At 29.5% G+C, this 10259-nt stretch overlaps 2 protein-coding genes across 5 annotated transcripts; one reads left to right on the top strand and one right to left on the bottom strand.

Moving 5' to 3' along the window:
- The first annotated feature begins 2194 nt into the window (after nucleotides 1-2194).
- On the top strand, nucleotides 2195-4558 carry LOC106764864 (random slug protein 5). Its single transcript, XM_014649290.2, has 6 exons — nucleotides 2195-2369; nucleotides 2539-2662; nucleotides 2847-3023; nucleotides 3335-3433; nucleotides 3718-3963; nucleotides 4053-4558. Exons 2-6 carry the CDS (start codon nucleotides 2594-2596, stop codon nucleotides 4341-4343), a joined length of 882 nt encoding a protein of 293 aa, XP_014504776.1. The 5' UTR covers nucleotides 2195-2369; nucleotides 2539-2593; the 3' UTR covers nucleotides 4344-4558.
- A 143-nt stretch (nucleotides 4559-4701) lies between these two features.
- LOC106764865 (uncharacterized protein At1g01500) lies at nucleotides 4702-7897 on the bottom strand. Of its 4 annotated transcripts, none has more exons than XM_014649294.2 (3): nucleotides 7774-7897; nucleotides 6485-7291; nucleotides 4702-5245 (listed from the first exon to the last, which is right to left on the bottom strand). In XM_014649294.2, the coding sequence occupies exons 2-3, from the start codon at nucleotides 7199-7201 to the stop codon at nucleotides 5009-5011; spliced, it is 954 nt and encodes a 317-aa protein (XP_014504780.1). In that variant the 5' UTR covers nucleotides 7202-7291; nucleotides 7774-7897; the 3' UTR covers nucleotides 4702-5008. The 4 variants fall into 4 exon arrangements, with proteins under 4 accessions (XP_014504780.1, XP_014504779.1, XP_022638303.1 ...); XM_014649293.2 differs by having other exon boundaries at nucleotides 7678-7792; XM_022782582.1 differs by lacking the exon at nucleotides 7774-7897 and adding an exon at nucleotides 7678-7765 and having other exon boundaries at nucleotides 6485-7294.
- Between the last annotated feature and the right edge of the window lie 2362 nt (nucleotides 7898-10259).

The raw sequence follows: 10259 nt of genomic DNA on the forward strand, positions 1-10259 counted from the left end.
TTCCATGGAAATGATTAATTTCATTTTTTTTTAATTTGAAAATTTTGTATACTTATATTTATATTATATTCTTGCATAAATCATAGTCTATTTTTGTTGGAATTTTTCTCCTAGATGCCCATGTCTTTTGAAAGTGGGATTGTCTTTATATACATAATTTAACCTAACTTTTATTATTGTCCTTTTGAGAAGTTGCACACTACCAAAGACTTCCACCTATGCTTCAACAACTCCCTAAATAAATTAAACACGACTTTAATTAATAAAATTTTAGAGTTAAATATATTCAAAATTTAATGTAAAATTAAAATTTACTTAAAATTTTGATATTTTTTTAAATTTAGAAAATAAATAAATATATACTTTTTAAACTAATTATATTAAATTTTGTTGAAGAGTTAAAAACATTTTACGTTAATATTTAAAATTGTTTGATCTATTGTCAATTAAATATTATTCAATAAATACGTTTGACATTAGATTAAAAGAACTATTTTTTTTAAAGTTGCAAGAATAAATTCTGATTTTGAATAAATGTTGAGAAAATAAAAATATATGTAACTAAATTTTAAATATTTTATAATTTTTTATATTTTTAAGTAAATTTTTATTAAGTTTTTTTAGATACAGTATTTTTATTTTTTATTTTTAATTAGTTTTTTATTATTATATTTTTTAATTAATTTTTTATTATTTTTATTTATATTTTGAACTTATATATTATAGATAACGGCTTTATGTGTATATTTTTATTTGAAATCCTAAACCCTCTATATATATATATAGTTACACAAACATGTGTTGGTGATATAAAGAAAAAAGAAAATTTCTGATGTGTTAAAGTAGACCTAATATTTATGTTGCAGACTGTTCCGTTTTAATGGGTGTTTGAAACCGTGTTTCTACCAACAACGACGTAAGATTTAAACCAAACAGCGTACAACGGACGCTGATTATATTTCACGTCAAAACAAAAGTTATGTTAATATTGAAATTTGGTAAATTTCTCAAAATTCACCAAATTCAAAACCTATCATTAAGGACATCTAGAATGTGAAGAATGGTTCAGCCAATTAAATTAAATTTAATATATCTTAAATTAAATTTTAAATCTATAGTATAATTAAGTCTCTAATAAATTCTTTTTCCTATGATATACTTAGAAATTTGTATTTATTATATTGTTAATAGAACAATATACGTAACATATGTTCATTTTACATATAATAATATATGTAACAATTGTATTTTATTTTACTCCTCATTTGTTCATTTTATTATTTAAAAATATTAAACACTTTAAATTAAGGCGTTTAATACATCTATATACATATGCTTAATATTTTCTTCTTATAAATTTATTTATTGCCTTTTCGTTTTATTGTTTGTTTAATAGAAAAATTATTAAAGGCTATTTTAAAAACGTGAAGACTTTATTTAATATTGAAATATTTTTCAGTTAATGCTTTTTAATATCTTATTTAATTAATCTTTAATTTCTGGCTACCAACTTAACAGATGGGTCTTGGTAGATGTATTTTTTTTTTCTACAATCAATTGGTAAAAACAAAATCTTTTATGGTAATTATTATTCAAGTAAAGCCATAACTCGTAATTAAAGAAAAACGTAAAAGGTTAAATATTTAGATAGAAAACAATAATTACACCATTTTTATTTATATTAGTATTTGTAAATTACATCAAACACTATTATAATTTCGCAGAATTATATAGTTATTTTATATTATCTGAACTGGTTACAGTGTATGAATTTTGAATTTGATTACTTAATTAAGATAATGTAATTTTAGAATTTCAAAGTATGAGTATAAGTTATATATTGGATAAAAAAAAATATTATATAAAAGTGAAAATCTATTAATTTATTATTTTAAGATTTTAAACAACTAATAATATCAATTTTTTATATAATTGAAGTTAGATCTTATATATTGGTATTGTATCTTTTCAATATCCTTCTCTTTGCTGTAATGTTTAGTAAAAGAATCAAATCAAATATATAGTTTATTATAACAGTTAATTTTATATTATAATCAATGGTTACTAATATTGTTTATTGTCAGTCAAATATTTTTTAATAATTAAAAAATATTATCGTTGAAATAAAGAATTTATACAAATTTGACGAAACTGCACATATAATATAGTCAATTATTTATGGTTTGTTATTATTGCAGTGTCCTTTGTTTTTGTTTTCATACACACTTATCACACTTCTCTTCTCTCCTCACATTGTTCAGTTTCTGTGTTCTTCTGAATTATTGTCTTCTTGTGAAGAACAAGTCCATGCTTTTTTACCTAACCAACGACAACCATTGAATGGATGAAAACATAGTTTATGTTTAAAGGTTATGCTTCTGTTATTGTCACTGTGCTTGTGCTTGTGTCTGTGTTGTGTACTTATTATGTTTCTGTGATGGATCTGCTGTCACAAGGAGAAAAAAATTGTTTGTGTGATTCATGTGTTTCTTATTAATTTATGCTTGCTGTGTGTGGTTTTGTTTTTTTCATTCTTAGAGATAGGAATTGGCTGTGAAAAACAAGAACTTTTTCCAAGGAATCTTCGGTTGCCATGTTTCATCGTTGGAGCAGTTCCCCTCAGCAAGACCAAGAAAGCAGCGAGCTTCATGCTGAATCAAAGGTGTGTTGTTTTTTGTTTCGTGATGTTATGTTTTGTTTTGGAGAAGTTTAGGTTGGTTGAATCTCGTGTTCCAGAGGTTCATACATGAAGAGACTTTAGGGATCATAGACAACCCTGTGTTTCTGGTGTTTTGTTGAGTAAGAATGTTGTTGCTGATTATGGATGTTCAAAATTCTGCAAGCAGATCAAGGAGCTGAAGGGTGCAATTGGACCCTTATCAGGTCATGGTTTGGTGTATTGCACTGATGCATGTTTGAAGAGATATTTGGAAGCTCGAAACTGGAATGTAGACAAGTCCAAGAAGATGTTGGGGGAGACTCTGAAGTGGAGATCAACATATAAACCAGAGGAAATTCGCTGGGTAAGTTCTGGCTTAGCTTCTACTTTCCAAATTTCAGTTGAATCCAATATTGGTTAGTGAATTAATTAACAAATAATCATTCTGGTTTTTCAAATTTGAAAAGGAAAAGAGCCCTTAATTTAGTGCTTAGGATCTGAAAACTTTGACAAATTTTAAGAGTCTGAAATATATATATCCTTTTTTTTTGAAGTTAGGAAGACCGAAATTGGATTCATCTGAAATCTGAAGAACTAAAAACATAATCAAGTCTTTTGGGATATTTTGGTATATAGATGTGATCTAAAATGACTTATGGTAATGTTATTTGTCAGCAAGAGGTTGCAATGGAAGGGGAGACTGGGAAATTGTATAGAGCAAGCTTTCGTGATAGACAAGGAAGAACTGTTCTTATTCTGAGACCAGGAATGCAGGTATAATGGTTTGGATGTGTAGATATTTAGTTAATCGGTTTCAGGTTAAACTATTCACTTTGTTCCTATAATTATCATTTAAAGTTAATCCATATACTAGAAAACCACCAACTTAAAAAACAACTATAAATTTGAGGGTGATAAAAAAACCTATTCAGAGACTAAAGCTCAGAATGATATGATACTTATAGGAACCGATTGAATATTTTTGACCTTGGTTAAGCTATTATTTCTCAGAGCTTGGTGTCTGTAGAGTCTGAAACTTTTTTATGTGTTGCGTGTAGAACACTACTTCAATGGAGAATCAGATGCGGCATTTTGTGTATATGTTGGAAAACGCCTTGCTTGACCTTCCACCGGGTCAAGAACAAATGGCATGGTTGATAGACTTCACTGGCTGGTCAATAACCAACAATGTGCCCTTGAAATCAGCCAGAGAGACTATCAACATTTTGCAGAATCATTACCCTGAGAGACTTGGCATAGCATTTCTTTACAACCCCCCTCGAGTTTTTGAAGCCTTTTGGAAGGTTTGTGACTTTGTTTTTAGTCATGTCATTACTTTAGTGTGGTTGGCAATAATACTGATTCCATTAATGTTATGCTTCTATTGATGCAGATAGTTAAGTACTTCTTGGATAGCAAGACATTTCAGAAGGTGAAGTTTGTGTACCCAAAGAACAAAGACAGTGTGGAGCTCATGAAGTCCTACTTTGATGAGGAAAACCTTCCCAAAGAACTAGGTGGAAAAAGCACAATGCGTTATAACCACGAGGAGTTCTCCAGATTAATGGTTCAGGATGATTTGAAATGTGCAGCAATTTGGGGGCCTGATGAGAAGCCCTCAAACCACATTGCTAATGGGCATTCTGCTGCAGCTTTCAATGAAACTTCACCTGACGCATGTTAAGCTCAGTTTAGATTACCATATGTGGTGGTGAATGTCCATTGGGAGAAGCATGCTCTTTGTTTAATTTTGGATTATGAGTAATTTTGAAGGGTTGGTAGGGTAATCCAACCATACACATAGTTTTAGTGCAGAAGATATGAATACTATTCATTATACAGTCGTCAGCTCAGGAAAATTAGGACTAAGGTGTATCCCCCGGTTTAGTTAATTACTGATAAGAGGGATTTAGAGTATATCTAGAAGTTATTTACTGCATAACGGTTCCATATGATATGATATGATAAACTTGTTCCTAATCTAGCAGATGTATACCTCAAGCAGAGGGACTTTTGATAACCTCACAATGAAAATACTGTTCTTCAAAAGAACTAACTATTCAACTACACAAATTTCAAACATCGTCCATTTACTGTTGCACAATTTTCTGACCATTACATGAAAACGCTTGTGCCACCAACAGCCTATATGAACTACCAAACAATAACACGATGGATGTCATTTGATGGTGGTGACAAAATTTGAGCATCTATGCCCTCCTTTGAAACAATAACATTCTGTTTAAAGGCTTATGAAAGGGGAATGAGTGTACAAAAAAAGGGGGGAAATATTACTGATAGTTTGTTGCCTTTGACCTAAAGAGCATAGATAATCAAACTCATTAGGGGTCATATGAACCTCCTTTTAAAATTTCGAGTAGTTGTTTGGTATGAGCGTACTAACAAGCTAACCCCTATTCCAACTCCTACACAGATGCCAAGTCCAATTCCAACACCAACACGTACCCCAGCATTGAACCATGATAGTTCACCATCTTCACCGTCTGCATATGCTGTTCTTTGCCAATACATGCTGTTGTAATCCTCTTCTTGTTCCGTTTTGAAGCTTCTTCTGTAGTCAACATGCTATAAAGAAAAAACAAGGGGGGTTATAGACAAACACACATGCTTACAATCGTTAGTACATGGAAATTTTCACTGCCATAATGTATTATCACTAGCTATGAATTTGGATGCAATATCAGGACAAATTAAGGGGTAAATAACTCACATGTAACAAGTATAATGTTTTACATGATCAAAAGTTCTGTTCAAATGGAATTCTTACAACATTCAAAGAAAATCAAGGCATGGATCAATGCATGCATACTTTAAAGTAAATGTTGCGAAGAAGATGAAACCATAATGAAAAACCAAGCTCTTGATGCAGATGCTCAGAATTAACGTGGTTGTGTCATAAAAGAAAGGGAAGGCTGAATGTTCCGGTGTAATTTGACAAGTCTTTTTCTCAATCCAATTTAGATGTTTACACCATGTAGATGTGTACTGCTTTCGAGTTTAGGCAAGAATATAAGCTAAAAGGAAAGTTACTGTTAAAAAACATCAATCTTTTGGTTAAAATAATCTTTTTGTTGTCTCATTTTCTATTTACTTAATTGGTATTATGGTGTTTTACATATGAGAGATTAAATTTGATAAGTTTGGTACAAGAAAAAGGGAGAACTAGAGACATCACATGTGCAAATCATGTCAAGCATCTATCCACTAGGCGGCATTTGACAAAATCATTTAATGGTTATGTTGAAACGTGAATATATTTTTCTGATACAATCAGAGGTATAAATATGAATGAGATTAATTCTGTTCTGTACATTAGTATTCCCATAAATGTTATAGCTAAAAACGGAAAGAAGACAATACAATATATTCTGGTTATTAACTGCATAATTCAGATCACATTGATTCTTATAGATTTCAAGAGATCAAGTTCCTTGATCATGATTGCTTTCCTTAATTACCAACCATAATTCTATATCAGAATCCAACACATGATCATTTAAAAATTAAACCTTTTGTCTCCTCGGAGTTTTAAAAATGAACTGTAAGTATGTGACCATTATGTTCTTTTTCCAAATGAACAGCATACCAGTAACATAATCTTTAAGCACACATACAGAATTACAGATATACAGAGTCCTTAGAAAGACTCTTTGGGACCTCACTAAGAATTGTCCTTAGGGAAGACTCTTTTTGTAATGCAAGGAACATCTTAATCCAAGAGATTGTGTCATTTATATAAAATCTTAAATCCAAGAAAAACAAGGAATTCAAAACATGATGCCCAAAAATTTACAGTTCTTTTACCTGCAAATCATGTCCATGATCAGATACATCTTTGTGACATTCAGTAGTTTCGTATTCTGGAATGGCATCCAAGGCAGATTTCCTGTTATGCTTCTTTCGGCAATTGAGTTGCAGTGTCTTGGTTAAGATTATAGGTGTTCCTGAGAAGCTGCCAGTGACATAAACCTCAATTTCAGGGCAAGTAAATTCAGTTACAGCAACATATTTTCCCTTGAAGAAGCCACAGCCAGGTGCCATTTCTGTTTGGCAACTCATACTCCATCTCTTGACACTGGTTTTTGACTCCCCAACAAAACCATTGGTATTAGACATCTCCAGAACCCCAGAGAGAATGCAAAGCTCCTTATCATAAACCTCAAACTTCATGCTCCCACTAAAACGTATACTATCTGTATTAACAAAGGTAGCTTCCTCAGATTTCTTATCCACTCTATCCCTTCTAAGAACTGAAGACTCTGCATCACAGTAAATGCTGCTCCTAACACCATTCACCTCCAGAAGGGTATCAGGACTGAGAGGAATATGATGGAGAGAGAGAAACTCCGGGGTGGATTCATCAACCTGAATTCCACTCACTCTCACATAAAACACTCTCAGATCAAACCAAGGTGAGGGTATCATCATGGTGAAGGGTTTATAAGGAGAGTATTCAATGATCTGAAGGCTTCTGTTACCAGTTTCTCCATTGCGTGACGATGAATCATAAGATCCTTCCATATCCACTCACTTCAAAAACCCTCTTGTGACTGAAAGCATCCTTGGAAATGGAAGAACCATCAAAGTCTACATCAGATTTCCAACTGAAACCTGCTTCACAATCAGGCAAATCCTTGGAGTCATCAGACAATTGAACCAACAGGTGGTGAACAAAATATAACAAAAACCAAAACTGAAGCACACATATGGCAAAACATGGTATGAAGTTAAAATTCAAAGAGACATGAGTTAAAAATAAACAAAAATAGAAGGGAAGAACAAGTTGAGAGTGAAGGTGGAAACTAAATCATTACTCTGAGTAGAAAAAAACAGCAACTTTTGAATTAGAACAAAAGAGGAAGAAAGAGGGTGATGAATATAGCAAATAACACACACATCCCATCTTTGTTAGTAATAGCCAAATCTGTGTTAACGTGAGAAGTAGCATAACCACAAACAAATTCAAAATCCCTCTTTTTCCGCAGATAAACTCTTACCACGAAAAATATTACATCCCAATCTCAAATCATGATCTAGCACCATGCTAAGCCACTCATGCTTTTAGATACAATCAAATTCTAAAACCAAAGTACCTGTCAGATCGTTTTCCACCTTTTCATTCAAATCATCTATGTTCTGCCCCGTGGTTTTTGCATAATAATAATAATAATCATAATAATAATATTATCTAATACTAATCATAATGATAATGATAATAATAATAATAATATCTAGCACGAGTTCTTTACAAGCATATGATGCAACAGTGTTAGTATCTTAAGTTAATCAGAAATTATAATAAACTGTGACGTCGTTTTAATGTGCAGAAAATAAGGATATTATTTAAGATTATACTTTAATCCACATTTTTCTCGAGTTAATAAGAAATTATCGTTACATTAGAAACATGACATTAATGATAATACGGTGGAAAAAAAAATAAACTGAGATTAAGCTTTCAAAAACTCAATAAAATAAAGGTTATATAAATTTGAAGTTTACGACAAACTTGTATATTTTGAATTTACATTTTTAATATTCAATAGATAAAAATAATAATGATAATTCAATTAAAGATAACTGAATTATGAATAATAATTAAATTTTTTTTATTAGAAATAGAAAAGTATTTGTTACATAAGTTTTTTGAAAATATGAAAGGAGAGAAATAGGATTGTGAGACGTGGTTCATCTTATCCGATAAAATCAGATAAATACGAAGAAACTTATTTAGAAATAAAGTTGTTTGTCAAAAGGTGAAAGTGATGTGATGTGATGTGATTGTTAGACTAATCTTTAACATTAGTTTAACCTAATTAAACGTGGACCAATCTTTATTAAACTATGGTTCGATTATCAAATATTTAATATGAATTAATATTTAAAATATTAGGTGACGTGCTTTCAAAATAACTTTAGAAAATGTGATCACTTAATATTTTTTTTTCTTACAGATAATAATATAAGGACTTTTTTTTATTAAACGTTTTAAGTTTTCAACATAAGTGATTATTTGGGTTTTCTAAAAATGAATTTTCTCTTATTCTTTCTCTTAAGAGAGTACAGTGGAGGAAGGATATTTTAATTAATTTTTTTCTAATAGTATATAGGTGTAGTTAGTAATAATGGGCATGCAATAAGAAAAAAAAAACTGATACTGTCAGTGCTCGATTTTTCCGAAGGTTTTGAGGCGAAGATCATGCATATTGTTGGATTTTCATTTTGGGCCCATGGAAAGGCCAACGGCCCACTATTAATTGCTGAACGAAATTGTAGCTTTCTCTTAGGTATTGTAAGGATAAGTGATTTTAAAAAACTTAATAAATAAAAAAGCAGATGACAATATTTTTTTGAGTAACGTGCTATAGATAAGCTATATAACCAATACAAAATCGTTTAGTCCCTTTTAATGGATTTTTCAAAAAATATTATATATATATATATATATATATCAATTTAAAATATTTATTGTTGTCTTAATTATACTAGTTAACGTTTTCTATTTTAATCACTGAACTAACTATAGTCTATGGGCACATAATTTAATATATTAAAGTATATTATTTTAATACTTCTTAAACAATTTATATTATAAATTTAATGTCAATTGTATCATAAAGTGTGATCATTACTCTGAACTTTTATACTAATTTTAGAAGAAAATATTGGATTAAATGCTCTACTAAATCACTGCCTAAATTAATATAACTTTAATTTGATGTGGTTTGGTAAACTACTAAAACATCATCTTCGATATAAACTTTAAAATAATAATTTTACGAGTTTATTTTTCTCATCTATTTATATATAACATCAAATTTAATTAATATTTGACTCAACTATTATAAAAAAAAAACAAAAACTATATTATAGGAAATCTTAATTTGATCCTAACAATTTGAATTCTAACAATATTATTTCATAAGAATTAAGATTGAGAAAAGTATAAAAAAAAAAGTTTTCCTATGTAAGTTAAGAATTTAAAATGATGTATATAATGGGTAATTAAAAAGAAAAGAAATATGGTAATAAAGTAGTGTATGAATTATTGAGTAAGGTATATATAATTGGTGAAATGAGATAGAAGAAAATGATGGTAGATAGTTGCACCTCTTTTGCATAAAATCCAAATGCACATGCAAGGGGAAAGATTTTCTCAAGATTCGTATTTCAATGGTCATGATTAATCGGTCCCACCAAAACTTTTACTACTATTATCGACAAATAAATAAATAAATAATAAAAATGGTTGATTTTTTAAAATAGAAATCGATAAAAAAAATATAATTTTTCAATTTGAGAAATATAGTAAATAAAGATTGTAAAATTCCCTACACCAATCACTTTACAATTTTTCAATTTATGTTGCTTTGATTTTATGATATTTAGAGTTTCATTTAGATTTTTGTTTGCTTACTCTTGAAATCATTAATCATCTAATTTAATCTAACATCCTCACAAAATTATATATATACTCTATATATAAATACAAAGGATTTACATAAAATACACAATCTTTCACATATATATATATATATATATATATATATATATATAAACTTTTGTGTAAATAAATTAA

This window comes from Vigna radiata, chromosome 6, assembly GCF_000741045.1.
Source record: "Vigna radiata var. radiata cultivar VC1973A chromosome 6, Vradiata_ver6, whole genome shotgun sequence".
NCBI lineage: Eukaryota > Viridiplantae > Streptophyta > Magnoliopsida > Fabales > Fabaceae > Vigna > Vigna radiata.